This window comes from Pavona decussata, unplaced genomic scaffold (genome assembly GCF_977016875.1).
Source record: "Pavona decussata unplaced genomic scaffold, jaPavDecu1.1 SCAFFOLD_106, whole genome shotgun sequence".
In the NCBI taxonomy this organism is placed as follows: Eukaryota; Metazoa; Cnidaria; class Anthozoa; order Scleractinia; family Agariciidae; genus Pavona; species Pavona decussata.
Genome location: NW_028145520.1, coordinates 1,247,501 through 1,272,888, shown reverse-complemented (window position 1 = coordinate 1,272,888; position 25,388 = coordinate 1,247,501). Strand labels below are relative to the sequence as shown.

Here is a 25,388-nt window from a genome sequence, read left to right as displayed (position 1 = left end):
ACACTACCAGGCTAAGGATTGGTGCCTAACCTTTTAAAACATCTCTTGCCGATAAAGTCTACATTCAAATCACAAACAGACATTTTGTTTCATTTTCAGGGGAATGGCCTCAAGCAGCAAGTGCTTTTACTTGAATAACTTCACATCAACACGGCTTTGGTCATGACAGCACAGTATCGCATCTTATTTTGAGTTTGCAAAACCTGAAACTGATCGTTGAACGTTCTAGAGGTCGTTCGCTGTTAGCGTTATATTTAAAGTTGAATCTATCTGAATTAAGTAAAATATAGTGTATAAGAACATAAGTTAACTTACATATTTTGAAACTACAAACAAAAAGCAGCATGAAGATTCACGTATACTAATGACTATTTAATGCATGGTTGGATTCAAAGATCCCAAAGTAAATAGTATTTCAAGCTTTGTACATCACCGCTGTATATTTGCATACCATCTGCAGATGCTGTGGCTATGTATTGACCCGTGAAATCAAAACAAACATCTAACACTTCATCATCATGACCTCTGAGTTGGTAAACAAAAAGCAAAAGATCAGTACCGTTGGATCCTGTCACATGCACACATACATACCAAGCAAAGCACATCGATCAGTCCGAGGTGTTTAACAGGTCACCTAACATAGTAATCAGTAGACATCAATACCCACACCACATGTAAATATTGTCAGTGATTTGTGTCAATCTGTATTTTATAGCCAGTCTGTACTCAACATTGTATACTGACTGCTCCCAATTGTACTATGGAAAGTTCCAAAATTAAAGCAATCGGTTACCTTAATGTACCGATACACTGTCCAGTTCTGGAGTCCCACATCTTGCATGTCTTGTCCTACAACCATAAATTAAGAACAATTAAACAAACAACCAGAATGGTAGACAAAATTCTATGGCTTGCGGTTGGATCAACACTGTTATTGCCGATCAGCGACAAAAAGTCACACGGCATGGCGATGGGATCACCACTGTTATTAACCAGTGGCTATATGTCAGTAGAGCAAAGTCACCGAAGATTTTGATGGGGTCCAGGCTGAATACCAGGATGAGTACAATATTACATCCAAAGTAATGGGTCTGTGACAGGACCACAACTCCACACCACACCTGTGTGATGGGTAGCATGACTACATGATCTAATTATGTTACGAACATAGCGGGATGCAATGGCACACTACGTTTAAAAAGTGACAACTAAACCATACTAATGTCATTTCATTTTGTGCAAGTCAGTTACACTTATTCCCAAGGTGTAGCATGTTCACTTATTGCAATAGTTACCATAAGGTAGCAGTTGCTAGCCAATTCTGCCATCTCATGTACAGGAATATAAGTTTAAAGTTTCAATCATACATCACATTCTGTGATGTATGATTTCTAACTCTATATAAGTTCTTGCTTTTCAAATGCAAAAATGAGTCCTGCAAACTTAGTTTGGATTCAAGTTTCAAAATTGCCCTCATTTGCTTTCTTGGGTCCACTTGCCGGTTTTATAGGATACATGTATGTTATTTCATGACTTACAAGATCCTTAAACAGTTGCATTCTCTCCACTTATTTGTTAACTCTGCCTTAAACATTAAAGTAAACAATAACAAACTCGGGTTCAAAATATTGAATTTTGTTTGACAAAACAACCAGCTAGGGAACAAATACACTTAGTAAGAACTTCACTGGAAATGAAGATTTCAGATATAGTTGATCATGAATGGTGGCTCAAGGATAAGAGTCAGGCAGTGATTCAGCAACTTCAGCAGCTAACAGCTACAAAGAAGACTCCAAAGAGTTTGAACAGGGATGCTTTCCATTTCGCGAAAAAATTTGGATCAAACGGAAATTTCATTTTAAAAAAATGGACGACCTTCGGAGGGACAAGTACTCCACTTTTCCGTTCCGACGCGTCAGGATGGAAATGACCGTCTCATTTGCACAAAATTTCTACTCAGTTGTCTTCTTGTGCCATCATTTCGCCATTACGAACGTTTCTTCGTCTACCAATGAGATTGCAAGTTTGGAAAGAATGAAAAAAAGCCTTTCCATTTGACTCGGAAACGTTTCCAGAATTTCCAACCGAAATTTTGCCCAGGGCAGGATTCCATCAATAGGGTTGATTACCAGCGACTGTTTGGGAAACAAACTCGTGCGCCTCCTGGAGAAGAAGTCCCAGACCAGACGGAATGAGAGCGACGGAAATCGAGCAAATACATAGGTGATGAACGAACAAAAGGGAATTATTGATAAATATACTGAAAAGGAATTTAATAAATGAGATCCTTGTTTATTGCATTTGCTAAAAAAAAAAAACAAAGAAAACGAAAAAACACTGTCCCTGCCTAGAAAAACTAATAATAATGTTGCTAGGCTCTCCGTACAAACTTACCATTGATCCAGTTACTATGAATGAACTATCAAAGTTAAATTGGGCATTGGAGATTTCCCCTCTGTGTCCAATTAGAGTGTGCACCCGCCTGAAAATGAATGTCTGATTTGATCAATTGTTTTACACTGGAATAAACTAACTTCAACACATACATTGGGAGACAAGTTCTTTCATGTCATTCAGAGAGGACAGTGGGCAATGGACAAAAAACAGTTTCACGTATAGCATTTCAATATTGTACACTATGGGTACCTTCAGACTTTGATTTTCTGGCTTCTCTTTACACATCTTCAACTCTTCAAACCAGATTGACGTTTTTGTAGTTGGAATTTATCTGTTAGCTAACAGTGTTATTGATTACCAAATAAATATCTCACTAATTAACAATGAAAAAGCGTAAGTTGAAAAGTTGTTCAGAACTGTTGTTGATATTGTTTTGTCCTTCATTGGTGGTCATCCGATGTCATCAAGAAAATAGAGACGACAGATAATTCCGATACTTTTTTTTTCTTATTTTAGCTGCTAAGCAGTTATAATTGTAAACTGTCATTTCAAATCAATCTTGAAGTCTTTGTTTTACAGTGACGAATTGTTGCATCTTCAATGTCTTCAGAAATACCTACAGTGGCTCAATAATTTCTAAGATAACCTTTACTGACTTACAGTGACATGAAGTAAGCAAACAATGACTTACAATAAATTAGAGTGACCTACGATAAATTATTGACAATGATCAACGGTGGCCTGAAAATAACAGGCAATGGTAATCACTTACAATGAGTCAAAAATCAAACTCCAGTTGCCCAGTTGCATGGGACTGGATGAAATATGATGTTAAGAACTATTTTAGGCGACGTTTGGTGCAAAAGTATAACAGTTAAACAAAGAATCCCAAGAAAATTTTAAAACTTAGTCAAGAAAAATGGAGAAAGAAAAATTAAACAATTTTTTTAATAGTCAAGGGGTTTATTTCTTTCTTAGCAATAAAACACCCTTCCAAATACTTACACATGAAACTCTTGACTAAAATGAAAAAGAGCCTAATAGGCCCATTCTGCACCAGGGCTTTAATTACAAACTGTTTGGTTTGAGCTGTATTTCTCACAGCTGATGGAGGCAAAACAAATTTTATGTCACATCCACAGTAGCAGAGGAAAGCAGTTCTAAACATCTGTAGAACTGGAAAATTATTTAACAGGTTTAAGGAAGAGTGGGGTGGAAGCAAAGAGCTCTATTACCACACTAACCTGCCAGTTCTCGTGTCCCACACACTCACAGTATGATCAAATGATCCTGTTAACAGTTGGTCACCAGTTGTATTAAATGAGCAAGATATGATCTCTGCTGAGTGGCCCTATACATAAAAAAAGAAAATTAACAAATGAATAATAATCAATAATTCAGAATGAGACAATCATTTGATGAAGGAGAATACTTCTTGATCTCATGGGCATCCTGTGTAACAAAGCAGGGCACTTGGACCTACTGGACAAAGGTTTCAAGCACTCCAACAAAATGAAAGTGTTTGTCCTAGACTCTTGTACACTGGCACATATACATGGCAAATTTGTCTGCACTTTGTTCAAAATCTCCTCTTGGCTAGCCATTCTACATTACTTTCATTTCCTAATTGAGAAAACTATTAGAATAATTATTTACTTTGGAGCATCTACCTTCTCATTTATTCTGTGGCCTACTTAGAAATGAAGAGAGAAACAGCTTCTCTTTGACCTTGCTTTGCTAGTGCTAAGGTGGAGACTGCCTTTACTAAAATCATCATCTCTTCTGAAAAACACTAAGGACGGTGCCTACTTTTGTTACTGCACATTTCGAGATACTCAGGTTTTCTACGAGTGGTGCCTACTAATACAGGGATATTTTTGTGGGGTTTAAAACTATGCAGAGAAAGCAGAACTAAGCAAGTGCTCTTGATATCAAAAAAAAAAAAAAAATGGGGTAACCATGCATTTTTCATCGATAATAAAGCTTCAATTAAAAAAAAACATGCTTTGTATTTTTCTACTTTTTAGAATAATTGTTGCTTAATTGTCTCGAAAAAAATGCCCCTCTACCCCCAATTTTCTTAGAATAATTGTTGCTTAATTATCTCGAAAAAAATGCCCCTCTACCCCCAATTTTCTTTCTGGATTCCAGTAGCCCTTGCACTAAGATCTGCTTTGCCCGTATAGTCATAAACTGTACAAAAATACTTCTGTATTATTAGTAGGCACCATCCTTAAGCGCAATGTAAAAGATACGAACCAAACTGGCGGAAAGTGCCTTTTATTTCTCCAGTTTATGTGACATGTACTGACAGAGAGTATTGCGCAGACCAATCTAGTAAAAACGGAATGTGTTCTGAGGCTTGTACTCATCACAGTGTACACCATCACATATACCTTTGAGTCATGAACTATTTCAAGCGTAATTGAAAGTAAGCATCACTCAGTAAGGCTGATGCTGTTCTAAATTGAAAAACTAAATTGAAAAAGGTAAGATGTCATTACAAGAAAGCTGGTGTATACTGAAAATCTTTAATCCATCTAACAAAGAACATTCACCAGGCTGGAAATATACCATCACATTTCTTTCATATACTACACGTTCGACATTCAAATCCTAGCAGTATGCAGGATGTTTGTCCCATGAACCTAGTTTAATGGCCTTAGCTCCCACGAGTCTCCTGTAGCTCAGTGGTAGAGCATCCGAACTATTTTTTCTCGAATTTTTCTCAGTGAGGAAAAAACCCACCAGGACTTGGGGGAGTGCAGTGTGCAACTGGGCTCAACATGTGATGTCTTCTGATGTTTTGTAAATACTTGTGACTAACAGAACATTTTGTGCGGGTGTATAACTATGCACTACAACTTGTAGCAGTGTGCAGCTACTTGAAATACCTTGTGGTTGCTACAGTGTTGTTTAGTACTTATTACAGACAGTATGTGTGTGACGAAGTCAATGGTACATACATCACAGCGTTGCATGGTTATAGTGCTGTACAATGTTAACTAGAAAGCGGCCTACACTTTTACATTTACATGGAGCACTAAAGAGAGCTATATAAGTGCAACCTTGCTTAATTGACATCAAAGGTTGAAGGTACAAATTGATGCAAGGACAGTTAATTAACAGAAGGAGGGGGTAAGCTTCTTTCACTCAAGAGTTTGGCAGAAAAAAAATTAAAGTACATTTCCAAAAAGTTACCATATAACTAACTAAAACCTGGCACTAATGGCTGTGTATTGTGAATATAGTGCCATGTTAACCTTACCACAAAAATAATGCTAACATTTAAGGAAAATGTGGGGAGAAAAAGGGATGTACTTACTGATAATGTGGATATCTCAGCTCCTTTTTGCACATCCCATAATTTAGCTGTTGTATCCATACTTCCGGTGGCCACTATAGTACTTTGTGGATTGAACGCTAAACACACCTGAAACCCAAATGAAGGTATATGATTGAATAACTACCTATAGCTATCAAACAAGCACATAAATCCAGTTTCTAAACCAAAAATTAGGGACTACTACATGAATTACTACTGGTAAGCAACCCCTCTCTCTTTCTGCATGGAAGAAATTTTATGCCAGGCCCAAAAATAGCCACTCTACAAGTTGGCCTTTTTGTCCCACCCAACCTCCTCAGGTAAGATATTACTGAACATAATGAGCAGCGTGACACAATATGTTGGCTGTAGTGCAACCATATGATGAAAAATTATCAGCTTTCTATCTTTTGGCTTAAAATAATTTTGTTTGCTTAAAGCCAAATTGTGTGATGCAATACTTTAAAAATTAATTTTTAATTTGTTCCTATATTGTACACGTAAGTACCCTTTCATGGAAAATTAAATAATTTCACCACCCTAAAGACAAGCAAATCACCTCTAAGAATGTCAAACAATCTAATTCAACGTGAGAAGCTGGCAAAATAAGTTGTACTGGGACTGAAGCTTCCTACTTGACAAATTTTGTGATTTGAAGAATATGCAGTCTTACAGTATGTTTCAGTGACTTAGTTAATCTTTAAAAGATTTATATTGGCATATTATGCTTGCCAGCAGTGCTTACAATAATGGCCTACTTTACTCAACATTCTGCTTCCAAGGGCAACAAAATTATCCTCAAATGCTACTCGGTATTCTGAGTTTGCAATATCTTTTTGCAGTAGCACTGCAGGCTTTTGGGTGACGGGTTGTGGGCCATTTATTGCAATGCTGCTGAGGAACCAATCAGCTAAAGCCATGTGAGATGAGTTGGATTTCTTCTGAATTTATTATGTTTTTTCTATTCATGACCTTTTTTTATCTTTTTGTTCTACCAATTTTCTTTATTGCATTTAAATTCTGCTTTAAAATGTGGCATTATGCCAACAGCAGACTCACTAGCTGCCACTAGCTGCCAGGTGATCATAATTTACCTATGTATCGCATGACTCCTAGGTCCAAACTTAATTTACAAAAAAATACAACAAGATTCAGGAAAAAAGATGGAAAAGTAGGTGGTGATTTTGTTTCTGTCCATTATCTTACACTTCATCGCTTAATTTTTAGCCAAAACAAAACCAGATGTCTTGAGTAAGTGTTATGTTCAGGGGAAGCAAAAGTGTGGGGTAACTCTAATATATAAAAAAAAGACTAAAATGGGCTTGCATTAACAATCACAACTCTATAAAGTAAAAGGTACATTGTATATTGTGCATTTAAACGAAAAGGAAAGAATGATCTCAATTTACAATTTCAGCTGTATGTCCTCGGTAGGTATGATAACATTTTCCTGTCTCAGCACTCCATAACTGTAAAAAAAAATGACATCATGTCATTATTAACAGCATTCAGTACAATTTTCAGGAGTGACTGTCATGATATCAACCATGGCTAACATTTCTCATAGCTTTCAAGGTTTGGCTACTTATTTATGCAAAGCCACTTCTTTGTTGGCAAACTAAAAACACATAATTTAATTTTTTAGCAACTTTTCCTTGACAAGCTTTTTGGTAATTTTTACTTTTAATTACTTTTGTTGTGTAACTGTTTCTTAACTGATGAGTTAATATGTCTTGCCAAAAAAAAAAAAAAAAAAAAACAACTTCCAAGCTTTCTTGACAAGTATTGTGAGGTGACTGCAACACAGTTAGCAAGTTTTACGCCTTTTTTTTCACAATTGAAGGATTCAGTGCATAATTTTCCTACAATGTGTTATCTGCTGTGCTGCAACAGCTGTGTTGCAACAACTGGTTTGATTGAGACAAGAGCCCTTGTCACTGGTCACATGGCACGTTTCTTTGTCGAACAGTTTTATTTTTTTTTCTCATCGGTCTTTGCTTTTTGCTTGCAGGATTTTGTTTAGGTTTTGTTCAAAGTGACTTTAGGTTTCATAGCATACATGACAGCCTTTCTTGCAATGACATAAATTCTTACTGCTTTGAATTCAATGTAAATAAGCCATACAAATTAATTTGCAGTAATTTACGTGGATGATTTTTGCCAGCTAAAACATGTCAAAAAGCTGCAGGACACCAAATTGGAATTATTGGATTATGACACCTTTATGTACTTATTAACTGGCTTCCCAAGACTGTTGACATTTCTCACATTATTTTTAATTAATGATTTTTCAGCAATGCAAACAATAGTACCTTATCAAGCCAAAGAGCAAAAAAATGAAATTGGGTTATTCCAGAAAAAATCCACACACCCCCGACGGATGGAGTCGTTTTTTAACCCCCCCCCCCCCCCCTCTCACCTGGATTTCCTGAAGCACAAACCCCCCCCCCCCCCCTCCTGTCTGGATTTCTGGCAAAAATATAAGGTTTAAGTTTAATTTATTTTTAATAGAAAATACGCACAATCACGTCCAGAAGATGTTCTTTTTTAATTTCTAAAGCTTCGGCGCTAGAATTTGATGTTCCTCCTTTTAGGACTAAGAGGGGAATCTGGCTGAAGTTTTAAAAAGCCAAGAAGTAGGCAGACTAGGCTGATAATTGTAAAGCTAGATGATTTATTTATCACTATCATTACACCAAACAACCAAGATTGCAACGTAGCTAACGTAAAATTACACAACGGTGGTGTGCTGGTGCTTGAATCGTGTGAACTATCGGTCAAAAGACCCCTGCAGAAGACTTTTTCAAGTTCAAGCCCCCCTCCTGCCTGGATTTCCAGAGTCTTTGACCCCCCCTCCCGAGAGAATTTCCAGAATCCCATCAGTCGGGGTGGGGGGGGGGGGGGGTCGAATTTTTTCTGGAACAACCCATTTTGAAAAATCTAACCTGCAAATCGTTTAAAGTAATGTCAAACAGGCTTTGCTAACACCATGTTGCCCCAAGGAAACTGGTGTAAAAATGCCATCAGAGACCACAAAGTAAAGCACACAGTCAGATACTCTATGCCATTTGTGGCAATAACTTCCTCTAAAAACAAACATGCGTATTCTTCATGCAAATCTTGTTTAATGACAAGTTCATGTGAATTTAAAGTATGTCCTTTAAATGCTTTCTCAATATTCCATACTCTTAATATCGCACTGGACTATTTTTGAGAGCTCCAGTGAGTCTGGATAATTGGAGGTTCTACTTTCCTAGGGTTCACATGTCCATGTAGAACCTTAACGTTAGCAATGTGAGTAATACTGTAGCTTGGCATGAATTTAAGTACAGAAGAAATATAACTGTATGTTACAAAGTCTTTACCTTACAAGTCTTGTCAAATGAACCAGTTGCTATTTTGTCCCTAAAAACCATTTAAGAGAATTAAAAATCACTAGAATTCAAAATATATTTCTAAATAAATGTATTTTTTACTGCACTTATCCCATTAAGATGACTTCGTGTCTTTTTTGGAAATAAGGTTAATTTTTCGCTCAATATACAAAGTTTTACATTGTTTCGATAGGAGAAATGTAATCCAGTGGATAAACAACTTTAATCTCAAAAAATTTTAAAGGGTAACTTTCAACCCTCAAGGGTGTTTTCTGGATAATCATTCTTGTACATTATACTCATTATTCTAAAAGAAAACTAAAGAACCTACAAACTCATCATTGTACAGCAAGTGAAACGCAGTGCTTTTTACTGTAACATTATTCTTTTTGCATGGTGTGCCTTTGGATCCTTCAAATTCAAAACAGAAGAATTTGTTTATCACTTTCTTCCTTATCAGCTTTTGCCTTCTACTGACATCTAAACAAACTGGACTACAAAATTCAGTTGACTCAACAAACAGGACATGAATCCTTCCCTCCCTCCCTCTGTCTTTTTGACTTAAAAAAAAAAAAAAAACAGGTAATTTTTATAACAAGATAGTTCCATGTACAAAATGTTTGCACAGTGGGGGTGATTATTGATGAAAATGAGCTAAAACACTGATCAGAAGCAAATCACAAATGGTACAGTGGAAACTCTCTTAACAAATGCTCTTGTAAACGGCCAGCTCTACATACAATCACCTTCACAAATCCACATTGTACAGTTCCAGAAAAAATCCATACCCACCCCATGGAAGGTCATCAGAAATTCCCAGGGGAGGGGGGTCTTGCAAGCCAAAATTTTAGAACCAAAGTATGAAGCCTAAACTGGAATTTCCTGGGAGGAGGGGGGTGCAAAGCAAAAAAACCTTCCGTGGGGTGAGTATGGATATTTTCTGGAACTGCACATTCAGTTAACTCCCATACAAACTCATAAGGCAATAAACAAAAAATCATTTAATCTGGTGGTATTTTTTAAAAATTGTATTCCCAATGTTCATATTTGTTAGCTGGGCAAACGTCTGTAAGCGGCCATCTATCTGTTACACCTTTAGTGGCCAATTACAAGAACCATTTCTCATAAGTGGCCACCTTCAGTTACAGACACCTTTTTGATGTTCCGAGGGTGTCCACTTATGAGAGCTTCCACTGTAGTAGGCCAATTTCATGTTCTTTCCCAATAGATTGTCTGCTTTCATTTCAAATGCTAGTTTTTGTACACTGGTCACTGAATACTGACAACATACCCATAAGGATTGTTGAAGGCAATAGCATACACAACATTTTTGTGTCCTTCAAGTACTTGAAGCTCCTCCCCTGAGGCTGTGTCCCACACTTTACATGTTCTGTCATAGCTGCCTGTTATAAAACTTGAATAATTTAAAATACAACTGTTATCACAAGACTATAAATAACAATATATGATCAATACATTCATATGACAAGAGTGAGGACTGGCCTGTGAGTAAAACATGAAGAAAGACTTATTTCCACAAATGAGAGCTCTAAATTTTGTGTTTTGCTGATGGAAATGCTCACACCATACCATTATTTCTTGAGTTTCTTATACTACAAATCGCTTGAATCCACTTTAATTTATGACATCAAAAATGGCCTCACTCCTTCAAATATTTTAAAGCTATTCACCTATAGCCCTAGTACTAGAGTGTTTATTCCTATAGCACATACCCTGCTAGCAGAGGTTTTTTATCTTGTTGCTTCTTTAAGACTAGCAAATAGAAGCAACAGGATGAAAAACCTCTGTTTGCATGGAATAACCCAGGATCCACTCCCTCTGACAATGAAGTTTTTACTTTGATAAATCTAGAATTGAATGTCACAAGAATGCTTGTTGTAACATGGGTGCAAAACCGTGGAATGGCATACCAGCCTGTCTAAAAATATGGGTCACGATAATTAGCGATTCAGCTGCTGTGTTTAACACCACATAAAAAAACACACACATTCAAAGAATTAAGGTGATGGAGTTTCACAAATGCATATAGCCCCTCCAATGCATTTGTTTGATATTTTACATTGTATCCCCTTTCCGTCCCCTCCCCCATCCATTTGCACTGTGATAATTGAGTGATAGGTGCCTGGCACATCCCTTTGTGTCGACTGCATGGGGGTTAATGGCTAAGTTGCCAGGATTTGCCAGCCATGGGATGTTACTGACAATGTCATACAGTGTAGCTGGCATTTCAACCTCTACTTGGCGATGAGGTTGTTTATTTGCCACAATTAGCCTGCAGCAATAAACTACAAGTGATAAGGAGTGTTGAAACACAGTCAAGCTTTTTAAAGAAATTATGTCAACATTAATAATTACCTTGTTCCAGACTTGTTAAAGGCAACATTAGTCAGGGGGAGGATGTGGGCTCTTAATACCTAAAAGGAAAATAATTATTAAAAATAAAAATTTATTATAACCATGACATAGAAATACCAAATATATGAACTATTCTCATTTTATTTTTATTTGCACAAACGAGGACATGTACATTTTCCATATAACAAACACAAAGCCAAATTAAAATAAAAATAAAAATAAAAATAATAATACTAATAAAAAGGCAAAAGAAAAACAAAAATGATGTAAAGTGATCTTAAAATGCAAATAAAAGTAATGGCATTAGACACTGATGAAATGGCACTGAAATACAATAATTTACATAACTACAACTTTTGCCCCTAAGGTAATTCAGACTTTCTATGATTGTTCACTATGTACTACATATTATTTTGAGAAATGAACTAAAAAAGATAGGTCACCATGTCCGCGAAGGAGCTACGATCCACCCAATTTACCCCACAATCGCTTGCAATATTTGCTTCCAAAATGTGTTTATTTGATCAGTTAATTGCCATGTCATGTGGTAACAGAAGTTACAGAACTTAGGAAACGTTATACATAGAATGTATGAAGCATAATCCAGGGTGAGATGAAAATGAAAAGATACGGTTGCCCTTTGGGCAAGCTGTTACTTGAGATTGCTAGCCCGAAGGTCTGAGGAGCTAGCCCAAAATTAAATTATATTGTTTATAAAGAATAATTATTAGATTTATTTAATTATGCAAAATACAAGTAATGATACCAAGCATAGGTATAAACTAATTCTTCGTATATTTTGATTCTTGAATGTGATTTTCGTTTTGACTTCAACCTCAAATTAAACAATGCAACAGAAACGACCAGTTTTTACATCTGACCACCAGAAGTTGCAGTTACAACTTACATCAAAATTTTGTGGACGAGAATTCCAAATACAGTCATGTGATCTAATCTAATGTGACACAAAACACTGTCAATTGATATCGCTTAAGGCTTTCAAACATTGTCAATTGATATCGCTTAAATATCGCTTATCGCTTCAATAGTTTCCCTAGCTATAGGAAACAATTCAGTTCCTTTCTGCTATACAATTTTTGGTATAAAAGCTCAATTTATCATCATCAGAACAGAGGAACCAATGGTGGTGCTTGCCCATCGGGCAAGCTGCGATAGGAAAACGCTAGGGCTCCCGACAAGTCATCAAAGCTGCATGTAAATTAAAAAAGGCTTGAGAAAAAAGAATTACTGTTTCCAGCCTGGACTTAAAATCTGTTTACCATTAATTTTGCCGGTGATAACGCAATTCTAAATATAATTAGGCAGCGAATTCCAGAGTACACAAAAAACAAAAAAGAGAACTCTCTATATGTTTTCTACGACAGCCAAGGAGGGACCTTAGACTTCAGACTTCACACTTCAGACTTCAGAGTCCGGAGGTCAGAGTTGAGACTTCTGACTTCACAGCAGGGACGTCTTGTTATGGTCATTATTTGACAAGCAATTTCTTTCAATTGGTGTACTCCAATGCCTCACACCTGTGTAGGAAAATATAACTCAAATCCGCTTACCTCTTTGTCCATATCTGATGAAATTAAATCACTTTTCCCAGTTCACCACAGCATCGAGTCACTGCATTGGAACAACAGTTTGCGTTGGAGGTCTGATAACTAGGATCTAAAGTCTGAAGTCCGAAGTCTGAAATACGAAGTCTGAAGTCTGGAAGCTAGGCCAAAATATCGAAATTACTGTATCCCTAACAAAAGTAATCTGGTATAAAATGCAGCGCAACCCGCGGTTGCCATTGCTGCCATCCATTAAAGCTGGTGTACATGTATAAGCTATACACTCAAATTGATGAAATGACAATTCCAAATTCGAAGTCTGAAGTCCCTTCTCGGCTTTTGTAGTTTTCAGATAAAACTTTGGTTTGAGAAGGAAATTTGCATGCTCAAAACTAAAAGCTCTTGATGGGTGATATTATTTTGGTGCAATATTAAACAATATTATTATTTTCCTCAGGCTCAGTAAATATCGGTGAATGTTTTCCAAGCCATCAATGTTTTACAAAATTATATATATTTAGGCAAGCCTAAAAGCGTAGCTCCACAATTACTTTGTTAATAGCATTTAATATATGCCTGCTTATCATGATAAACGTAACAACCTTACAAGATTCCTCATCCTTTCTTGAGTTATATTTCTTATTAGTGCATAAGAAGCAAAATGCTTACGAACAATAACAATTACAATGTTTATAACACTGAGGGCAAAATTACACTCAGGATGATGATTAATCAAGACAGCTCTGGCTGCATGCAATTTCCTTTCACTGAGGGCAAAATTACTTGATCCTAATTGATCAAGACAGACCACATTTTACTCTCACGAACTTGATGGTCATCTTCCTATCATCACTTCATTCTTGTGATGAATTCCCTTACAAGAGCATAATTCAAAAGCAGTTTCATGACCCCCACAAAATTATTTAACCCATTGATCACTGTGCCGGGCCAAAACCGGCCGCAATTTGGTGCAGGATAGTGTTCAGTTCTCATTCGGTTCCTGCCTCCCCTAAAAGGGTTTTTTTGTCCCCTATTGTTCTCATTGTCTTAAGAAAGGACTGATCAATCAGAATCCACTTTCTGTGCATATATTTATAGGTCTTAGGGGGACCTAGACAAAAGATCTTTTTGTCTACGAAAAACCATCTCAAATTTCAGTTTTCCTTGTGCGCACAGGTCAGATGTTAAATTTTCAGTTGCCGAGTTTTCATGTTTTCCAAAGGAAAACACACCTTTTCGAAATGGTAAATCGAAAGAAGAACTACTAAGGAATACTCAGCAGAAATCAGAGATATAACAGCGAAGAAATTGTGCTTTGAGGACAAACTGTCGTTTATCTAGGCAACAAGCTGGCAGACATCTCAAAATAATCATTATTCAGGCCACAGACTTTCTGTGTAATTCTCGTGTACTTCTTGGAATTCAACAGCCAAAAAATTACAGGTTTGATGTGAATTAGACAAGGTAAAGCCTCGTCTCAATGGGTCCATACTTTCAGTAGGTACTGCGCAATGTAGTGAACTACATTATAAATGTTGAAATTCTTTGAGAATCTCTGTACATGCAGAAGATATGTAAACTGAGAGTTAATAAATATTATATTTCATTGACAATAAGAGATGGAGCACATTTATATTCTAATCACCCTGAAATGATTATAAAATATTGTGTAACTAATCTTAATAAACGGTAACACAGCATCAGGAGTGGGCATCTCGTTTATTGATACAAGGATACAACGAGGGTTACATCATAAAGAAAATACAGCGGTAGGTGAACCAAAAAAATTAAAGCAAGGTTGAAAAAGATAGCTCCAGTGGCTCTTACATAACTTACAAAACCTTAAATAGCCAACCAGCCCTTAGAGATTCATCATACCTGCAAGAACCCCTCAAATACTTCTACAGTTAACACGAATCATGGATAATGAACATACCCTAGTGTAATCAGCAAAACATTACAAAATATATGTAATATCATACCTTGAAAAGGTAAAAATGATGATCCACACTTTCTGATTGTTTTTCTTGCAGTCCTATTGAAGAATTGGTTAAGGGCAATACTTGGTGGCACTTGTGTCAAAATCCAAATAAAAATATACAGCCAAACAGATGCGTGGACTAATAACCAGGGCAGCTATACAATAACCAGGTCTAAATCAGTACAAGCCTGCACGAGTGTTTTTTTTAAGTTGTACACGGTATGTGGTGAACTTATTAAATAACCAAAGGCTCCTGTGAGTGACTGCAGAAGGGAATAGTGGTTACTGTGATGCAGTACTCGCAGCAAACTATGCTACAACTAAGGATTCATGGATGCCATGCAGGAATGAAGTGTGACCTGAAAGGTATAAAACATTGTTCGGCATATAGAAGGTGCCTCTGGCTGCCGCCTCAGTCCATATATGATCTCACCCCACCCACCCAGACCAATGATGGCTCGAGTCAGATAGACCATGACACTGGGAACTCCCAACCTACTCTTTTCAAACAGTGCCATGGATTATTTAACATCCCACAGATAATTATTAGGAACAAGTGTTGTGAGACGGGACCTACGGTTTATTGCCATTATCTGAGAAGACTAGAAAGTCTTGTTATTTGCAGATGTCATTACAAAGGCAGCACTTTCTCCTCAGTTATTTAAAGACCCTGAGTGGTGGTCTGGCTGAGGTTTGAACACACGACCTCCTGCACTGTAGTCCGGTACTCTACCAACTGAGCTAACTGGTTGGTGGTTAGGCTCATTTATATAAGCTTATATAATTATTTTCTCCATTGTTTAAAGTCTTCAAAACTAGAATAATTCCAGGTTCAAAATGTCAGAGCAGAAGTGTAAGAGCAACCTCAATGCCATGAACATGACAGATTTTAATTTAAGGCTCCTGTGAGCCAACTTGTGAATGCAGAAGTGAATAGTGGTCATTATAACATAGCGCGCGTGCATCCTAATCTAATTCCTATTGACGTCATCATGGTACATTTCTCAACATATGCCGGCCGTGCATCCATCCGATGACGTGTGCAAGATGGGGGAAGCATACGCGCGCTGTGTTATTAAAACACTTTTACAGAGAGACAACACCATAAAAAATGTATATTTATAGAGCTTGAAGCTTAATGAAACGTTAAGATTAAACCGATATGAGAAACCATTTTCGCCTTTTTTTTTGTTTTGTACAGAGAATCTTGTAATTAATCGGGAACAAAACCTGCTTTCCATGAATCATTTACTTTATTTTCACTATGTTATAAAAGAATTGGTTCATGCTTTTAGCTGTGCGTATATCGAATTATGGATGCACTTGCGAAGTTTGGAGAGCACTCAAGAAGCTAGAGTTGCTCTCGGCTACGCCTCGAGCAACTCTTCCGCTTCTCTCGTGCTCTCCAAACTTCCTGCGTTCATCCATAACTCGATATACGCACGCTAAGCATGAACCAATTCTTAACTGTAATGCAATGCTGTCATCAAACTATGCTACAAAGACTCATGGACGCCATGCGGCATTGCAGGAATGCATTATGCATAAACAATTAAACAATTAAATTACATAGCATTCTGATTCCTTCCGATTTGTGAAGCAACGCAAAGGTGGATGTGTGCATTCTTTTGGTGGTTTTGTGTGGCTGCCAATTGACAAAAAAGCATCCAGTTCTTCCAAGAACCTCCGTAATTTTTTCTTCGTGTTGTGTTGTTGCTGAATGAAACTTGATAAAATTAATGTGAATGATTTTGGTTGCCTAGCATGTGACTTAAATGTTGCTGTTTTCAGCATGGTAATACTGTATTCCTTTCTGTGTTAAAACGACAGCTTCTGTCACATTTTATAACACTGGAAGAGGCTTTCAGTTGTCTTTCTAAAGTTGCTATGTTGGCTTTATCTATAGTAAGTGACCGTAAATACACCAAGCGTTGCAATGATTGTCACTATCATTAGCAAATTTTTAGTGTTTACATTTGTTCTGTTGAATTAATCTGTATATTGTTCACACTGGACCCCGAAAGAAATTTATTGCGGTTTTTGTCAGCGTTTATAACATTGGAAGAAGCTTTCAATCTTGTTTAAGTTGCTATTTTGTCTTCATCCAAGTGAACTTAAAGATAGAAAATTCCTCAAGCCTTTGGGATGAATGTCGCTGTACATTAGCAAACTTTCAGTGTTTACATCTGTTCTGGTGAATCAATATTATCACTCACACTGGACTCAGAATGAAATTTATTGCGAAGCTGAAGTTTTAGTTTCCTATTTTACCCTTAGCCTTTCACCCATGGAATTGCCTCAAATCTTTAAAGTTAATTGAATGTTTTTTTTTTTTGCATTTTTCTGTAGTGAAAACAACAACAACTGTAATGTAGCATTCTCTATTCCAGTATTTAAAAATGCAGGTGAAGTCCGCGCTTTGGTTTAATCGTTTAAGAGCTTGTGCAGTTCATCATTTCAAAATCCTCAAAATCCTTTTTTTCGCGGTCGAGTGTTCTTTGGACTATTTTATTTAATTTCAAACTCCAAAACCCTGTATTTTAACAGAAGGAGGAGAGAGAGAGCCATGGGAACTCACCAAATTTGCCAAAAGTTGACGACATACTGAGCAAGTGATCAATCGAGTGATCAAGCGAGCAAGTAAATTTGTCTCACATTCACAAGTTAAAAAGTATTTGCAGGAACATGGAGTTTTACTGGGCAAGTATTTAAAAACTTGGCTGGTGGAAATCCCCTCTGCAGTGGAAAGAATGGTTTTGCCAGTGGATCTAAGCTTAAAAAGATATCAAACCAGTGAAGCAGACAATTTAATAATTCGTGATATGCCAATCTCTTTTTCCCTAAGGACTCCACTGGATAACCCTTCAAGTTTTTTTTCCACAGGATTTAAGGTATCCGTAATCATTTTAATTTACAAGTACCATAAGCACACCTTTTAGTCAACTCAGTTTGACACATATTTACAAAGTGGTTTCACACATGTGTTTGAATGTCTGAACTTTTGCGGCTTGTTCACATCAGAAGTCACGTGACAATACACATGAAATCTAATGCCAAAAAGGTGAAATGAAGTCACCTTCTTAACCCTCCAGGCATCTCGTGTAAAGATTTTACAGGTGATGGACCAAATTTGATCAGGTAATACTTGTTTTCAGATATTTCTAAGACTCCACATTTTAAGAAAGAAAGAAAGGCTATACAATGTTTTAAAGGATACTGAGAATCAACTTTCTAACTTGTTCCATCTTCGAAGACGTAATTAAGGGTTCTTTGGCAACAATGTCATCAAGCAGCATATCCACATCAGTGCTACAAAGAAACAACCAAGCAAAGGTTGTGAATGTATTCTTAAAATATTAAATGCTTTGTTGATTGCGAAGAACAATTATTTAGTACATTTTTTCTATAAAAGTAGTTAAAACAAGCATTCTGCCACAGCTTCTATCAGTCTGTTACACTATCTCTAAATTGATTTGTACTCACGTTGGTTTTAAATCCAACAAATCTATGGACTTGGACTTCATTGAGCCAGACTGCTCATACTCTAGAATTATTCCTGTGAAAGAGAAACATGCATAATATTATGTTTGAGACTTAAAACAAAATGTAAATTTAGAAGAACATGCTCTAAAATTAAAATTTATTGAACAAAAATTGTATTATTCTTTGTTGTGGGTGAAATGAAACAGGATACTAAAGCCATTTCGAATGCTGAAAGCCAGAATGGTGGAATGATGGAACAGCGGAACGACAGAAAATCACCCCAAATCCGAAAAGACGGAATGGCGGAAAATCACCCCAAATAAACTATAAATAGTGGACACATCCTGTTTTAACGATAAAATTTGCCACGGAAAATTGCATTTTGTCAACAGAATCACAAAGACAGGATGATTTGACTGAATAATAAAGACTAATTAAGTGTCAAAAAAATATTTGAAATGTGTAAGGAAGTAATAGAAGCTTAGGATGAGAAGTGCTTCACCTTTCTTTGTAAGTTGCCTTACCAAAGTGCAAGACCTGCAGCCCTGGGAAAGATTTTCCTAGTTGGGATGTAATTTTTGTGGTTTCAGTAAGTCCCTTCTCCATTGAAATTACAGCATTTTTATGCAGAATATGCATCGCAGAGCTCATGGATTCAAATCCTGTTCAAGCCTGAATTTTTTTCAGGCTTTCTTTTTGTAACTGCTTAAGTACTAACTGCAAGGATCTTTCTTCTATTCAATCTTTCATCTACAGTTCAAATATACGACATTTCATATATTCACATTCAATTTAATTGTTTGTTTAACATACTCTTTAACCCCACAAAGATGGACTCCAATAATCCAATCCATAATTTAACTATTAACATATTTGCCTGGGAAGAAATCATAAACACGTTCACTTCAAGTGAACTTTACACTTGTGCAATGCCTACTACATAGCAAATTGTTCTCTGAAATCCGTGGGTTATTAATAAAATGCATTGTTTTCAACACTTCTTTGCTCAAACCATCACAAAACTATTCTGTAAAAAATTAACACTGTTTATTAATAGCCTGCCAGAGCATAAACTTTTCCAGCTCATGTTCACCTTCATAGAAAAGGCATCTTCGAACCTGAGGTGACAAACAATTTCTGTGATGTATTTTTTTTTTGTTTTTTGCCAACCAATAGATAGAAAGTATTGTATGCCTTGTGAATTTTGTTATTAGTACTGTTAATATCGAACACATACTGGGGTTATAGTTAGAACAAATAGTAAGTCTCATTACTGTCAGTATGTAAGTTTAACTTTGTCAACTTTTTAATTTGGTAATAAAGCTTGTTGTTGTTAATTATTGTAAGTAGTCTAAGTAGTGTTATTATTGTAAATTTTGGGGCTATGAAAGGCTAATTTGTAATAAAAAGGAAAGGCAAGACAAAGTAACTGAGAGCGCATGCAAATGTGCAACCTGCAATAACTTTGGCTACCAAACAGAATGTCCAATTTAGTTTTTGCAATAACGATCCAAATTTTTCATGCACCAATTGGTTCCTAACTATTGCCAATAAAAGTGCAGACAGCTGCCAGCCAACTCGTGAATGCAGAAGTCAATTCAAAAGTTTAATGCCCCATCTGTAGGAGGTACACTGATGATAGCCTGGCTAGAATGCCTAGCACTGATGCTGCCACTGCTGTGTTTCTTACTACTCTGAATGGCTTACACCCCAGACTAACATTTCTGGTGGAGCTTCTTGTGGATAATAATATCCCTTTTATTTATTGAAATTGAAATCATCAAGAATGGAACAAAACCTGAAACTCAAGTTTATAGAAAACCAACAATCACTGGCTTGCTCTTACACTACTGACACCAATAAATGCTATTAATAAAGACTCTTTACATAGGACAACGATACTTTGTTCTTATGCTATATTGTCTACCGCAGAGGCTTTTAGTCATTTTGACTACCCTATGGGCCCCTTTGTTTCTGCCATCAACAATAACATATTCTACAAAATGCTTCAGTAAACACAGCAGAAAGAAACACCAATAGTAGCACAGTCAGAATTAGTCTCCCATTTAAAGATCCAGAGGTTGCTAATGCGGTTTGGAAGCAGTTACGTGATCTTAGTCATAAGATTGGCCCTACTTTGCAGCCAGTTTTCGTGAGCAAGAAATTACAACTTACAATATCTTAAACCTAAAGAAATCAAGCAGACAGCGGCAGTGTGTTGGTTACCTTTTTTCATGTGATCTGTCCAATGCAGATTATGTCAGGTACACAGCCTGACACCTTTATCAACACATTGCTGAGCACAAAAATTTGGCAAATGGTAGGCATTTCTTAGAAGCTCGCAGTAGCACCATTCTTTTGAAAGGAAGCCAATTTAGAAGTTTGAGAAAGTGCCAGGGCAAACTAATTTTGATTGTTTAATCTTCGAAGTGATGTTCATCAAGAATCTCAAGCCTAATATATCCAGACTGATTCCATACATGCTAAACTTTTGGCTTTCACGTTACAGTTTTGTGAATTATCTATTGTCCCTTTTTAGTATCTACAGATTACAAGTGATGAACACTTTTCACTTGATAATGATGTCAAGCTAACGTCAAAACGTTGTTGTTTTTTAGCCTTTTTTTAATGTCTTAAAATGTTTTTAAGTAATGTTTTATCGCAATTTTTTATAATCAAAATGTATCTCCAAGTCACAGTTACTACACTCTTATAGACTTTATTTAAAATAAATACATAAAATTTTCAAAACTTGCCAGTAAAACCAGGCACTTGTGGCTTCATGTGGTTCCACTTGAGTTTTGAACATTTTACAATGTATAAATTATGTCTGTTTATGGTTATTTAGAGTTTTTACAATAACTTCAATCCATAACTCTCACACACTGATTGGTTCATAGCCATCTTTGTCTACAAAATTGCAGACAATTGCAGAAAATTGAAAGTAAAAAGGAGCACTCCTAAACTGCAAGAGAATACCGCTGGCCACGCAGTTGCCTGCAGACCTGAACCAGGCCCAAACAGTAATGCATCAACAAATGCCCAAACGCTAACGCGCCACCAGTGCCCAAACTATACGCCAATAAATGCTAATGCCATGCTATGCCATGCCACCAGGGAGCAAACTTGCTCCAAGTTGTCAACTAAGTTAAATTACATTTAACTCTATAAACAAATCGACGGCAGCTTTCTATAGTCTATACTCTTTTATTAAAAACTGAATCATTGTATAATGCAATTCGAGGGATTTGATTGGCTTAGCGGCCATGGTATATGAGCCATTATACCATGGCCGAGAAATGACGACCATTAAATTGTCTTCTGGTTGTTCTTGAACAGAGAAATCAGTAAGATTTCTTGATTGTTTTTAATAAAACAATTATTCCACTTGCGCTTGTTGGATATGAGATGATTATAGCCAACTCGGCGCTACGCACCTCGTTGGCTATCTATCATCTCATATCCAACGCGCGCTCGTGGAATAATTGTTAAATAGACAATAAAATGATATAATAAAATATTCAAAACTTGGCAGTGTTTGGCTAAGTGCTGAAGTGTAATTAAATAGGTCAAGTTTAATTCCCAGTCAGCAGTGTGCATGGAAACATGGACTGTGAGGAGTAAAAGTCCAGCCTATGAATAAGAAGCTGAATCGTATTGCTGATATTAAAGGCAGACTTCTTTCGTGTTTACAGACCAACAAACACAATGGGAGTCCTTTCAGAAGGCCCAATTCTGGACTGGACCAATGATGAAACTTAGCCGCATGAGCACTTTCTTGGGTGGAAGAAAAATGTATGACCATTAGGCTACATTGCAAGAGAACTTTCATGTGTTTACACATTGACCAGTGATCAGGTCAGCGCACAGAATCACAGCAAAAATTGATTGTACAAAGGAATGCAGCGTTTCAAGTTATATTTTTTGCGAAAGGAATTTTCACGATTTTTCTATACCCCAAAATATATGTATAGATATCACGTAGAAACCATCATAACCGAACAAGTTTCAAAACACAATAAGTTATAAGGTTAAGCATTTAGTTCTCCAGCTGCAGAACTGTGTTCACCTTTCGATCTACCGTGTAGTGATGCAGTTATACTAAGCTTAAGCTAAAAAATACCTGGCGGATAGTAGCGTAATAAGAACTTTTTAAGCCGCATTCTTTCTCTCTCTGTCAGAATTCCATGGTTAAAAAAGATTGATTACTCGATAAAACCTCTCTCCTTCGCAGAGGCTACTTCATAAGGAGAGGAGCGAAAAGTCGCAGAAAATCGAGAAAAAGGGGTGCGCGGGACGACGGGAAGAGTGTCTGTTCCCTTATTTGTCTCCTCTCGGTGCCCAGCCCGCCCTCCTATTTATTCCACTTTTAGTCTCCCCTGAGAGCGCGAAAGAGGCCTCTGCGGAGGAGAGAGCGATAAAACCAAGTTTTACCAACCAAGCCTCCACTCTACCTCCCACGGGGTCTGTGTCTCACTAGTGTAGACGTCGCTGTGATCATCAATCAGCAATTTAGTGATAAAAGAAGCAGAGACCGATACAACATAGATTCCGTTTTAAAGGTTACTATATTTCGGCTGGCCAAACCAGTCTTCTTCAGGTACAATCCCCATAGAAAAAGTCTTCTCTAACCGAGACTCAATCCGTTAGGCCAGGCCAGGGAAGCCTTTTTAATCTCAAAAGGCAGAACACTTCTTCCACATGGCCTCAATATTCGCGAAGAAATTTACTACCTTTTTTCCTTCTATTATTTCTTATTATTTATCTTTTGTTATTATTATTTCATTTGCTTCATATTTTATTCTGTCAATCACTTTAGTTTTACGTAGTTCCGCTATTGCACAAATATGTGTTATATAGGCGTATGTCCCAATGCAAATTCTCATTGTACCTGAAGAAGGCTGGTTTGGCAGCCGAATTATAGTAACCTTTAAAACGTAATTCTACGTTGTATCGTTCTCTGCTTCTTTTATCATTTGTATTTGTTAAGCCGATTAGATCAACAATAAATCCAACGTATACCAGCAGGATTATCGTCCCCGGTTCCTGCTTAGACTTTATTCATTTAGCACTGACTAAACATCTACGTTCAGCACACTGTACGCAATACTCGCGCTGAACCCATGTGCTATTTCATCTTGTGAGTTTAAAGTTCTAAAACTGTCTTTATTTACACTGAAGACCTTGAGGCAAGACTGTAAACACTTCATTTTATTGATATGTTTCAACAACGATTTCTTTATTTGAAAGTCTCTATTGGCACGGTGATTTACAAACTGTTAGCAACCGGATTTTCCACAGTTTTATTTGAACAGTGACTGAACAGTGCAGTGAGAGACAATTGAAAGACTTAAATCAAATCAATTTTCGTGAAAGCCGGAATCGTCCAAAACCGTTTGAAACCGTTCAAAACCAGCCATAAATCGTGCAAAATGCATCGACTCGTAAACCGTCAATAAAACGTTTGAAACATAGCTCCAGTAGGCGATGGCCGGTCAGTGACTCAAGGAGTTAATATTTAAGTCGTCAGTTACCTCTGGTTCGAGCCCCACTTTTCCCCATCATAATATATATTTTTATATCTTTTCTACACTTTTCTTCTTTTCTTTTTTCTCTCTTTAGTTTTCCACCAGTCTAGTCAACAGCTTCCAGTTGACAGCTGACTAACACTTTCTTTTAAATACAATACTTATGAGTTATGTGATGTTTTCATTTCCACACAGGACCACTGTTTTCCTGTGGTTGAGATTCTTTCCGCTAGGTTTAGTTTAAAAGATGTCATTACAGGTTTCATCTTATAGTATTTGCCCTAAGAAGCTACTGGTCACGTCAGTGTGAACGTCGAACAATCTTGGACGGATTAAAATGAGAAATTAACCATCCCCTCCCCCCAAAATCAATGATGAATTCGTGGGCAAAGCAAAGCGCCATTTTTCCATCATTGAAATAGGGGGGGGGGGGGGGGGGGTATGGGTGGTTTTAATTTTTCATTTGATCTGTACAAGATTGTCAGCCGGGTGACAAAACAAACGGAGTGATTTTATAGTAGATTATTTGTCAACACATTTATAGGGCTCTATCAACTGTGTCTAACGCAGTCACGCGCGTCATAGCTTAAATTGCACAGTTCAATGACCATTATAAATCATTTGAGATGAAGGTAGAGAACTGGAGAAACACACTGGATTTGTAGGCAACGTCGATCACCTCTGAAGTAGCTGAAGCGCCGAGTTGCGTCGAGTGTCTGACGGAAACAAAATCGCTAATTAATGGAACTGAAAATTTCCAGGAAAAGGGACAACCTCCAGACGTTGACCATGGCTACGATCCATTCAACAAAAATTTTCCGACGGAAATTACCGTTCATTTGATGCTGTTACGAAATTTCCGAAAATTTTGGTCAAATGGATCGTGCCCATACAGAATGCGGTAAGTAAGTTGGAAACTTTTCTTGAGAAGAAATAGTTTTCTAGCATACTTTTTGGCATACAATATACCCATGCCTTCAGTTCCTACTGCTGGCCACAACACTTGAAGCAACCTGCAGTGTCTTCAATCTCGTTCCCAGAGTCTTCAGGCTCTTTAGCCAGCGGTTGGTCGCTAGGAGAGACTCTGGGTACTAGAATTTTATTACTGCAGGATTTCTGCGGTAAAACAATGGAAGCTTATACAGAGCAGCCAATCAAAAAATGTAAATGTTTTCGAATTCTCCAGCAATCTCTTACCCAGAGTCCTCAGGCTCTTTGGCGAGCGGTTAGTCTGGGGACATCGAATTTTATTACCGCAGGATTTCTGCGGTAAAGCAATGGAAGCCGTTACCGAACAGCTAATCAAAAAATTTGAATTTTTTCGATGTCCCCTCTGTCCCCAGAGCTAGAGTCTCACGC

The 25,388-nt window shown here is 37.1% G+C and overlaps 1 protein-coding gene across 1 annotated transcript in view; it reads right to left on the bottom strand.

Moving 5' to 3' along the window:
- The window catches only part of LOC146471140 (uncharacterized), a 35,993-nt gene extending 13,212 nt beyond the window's left edge, over positions 1–22,781 (bottom strand). Inside the window, exons 1-13 of the mRNA XM_085121181.1 lie at positions 22,625–22,781; positions 18,502–18,574; positions 18,236–18,327; positions 15,020–15,072; positions 11,473–11,531; positions 10,388–10,510; positions 9,088–9,127; positions 7,132–7,191; positions 5,723–5,830; positions 3,642–3,748; positions 2,395–2,482; positions 794–849; positions 452–525 (exon numbers count right to left, since the gene is read on the bottom strand). Of these exons, the coding sequence (XP_084977307.1) occupies positions 452–525; positions 794–849; positions 2,395–2,482; positions 3,642–3,748; positions 5,723–5,830; positions 7,132–7,191; positions 9,088–9,127; positions 10,388–10,510; positions 11,473–11,531; positions 15,020–15,072; positions 18,236–18,327; positions 18,502–18,574; positions 22,625–22,664 (973 nt within the window). The 5' untranslated portion in view covers positions 22,665–22,781. The remainder of the gene's footprint in view (positions 1–451; positions 526–793; positions 850–2,394; positions 2,483–3,641; positions 3,749–5,722; positions 5,831–7,131; positions 7,192–9,087; positions 9,128–10,387; positions 10,511–11,472; positions 11,532–15,019; positions 15,073–18,235; positions 18,328–18,501; positions 18,575–22,624) is intronic.
- Positions 22,782–25,388: the final 2,607 nt, after the last annotated feature.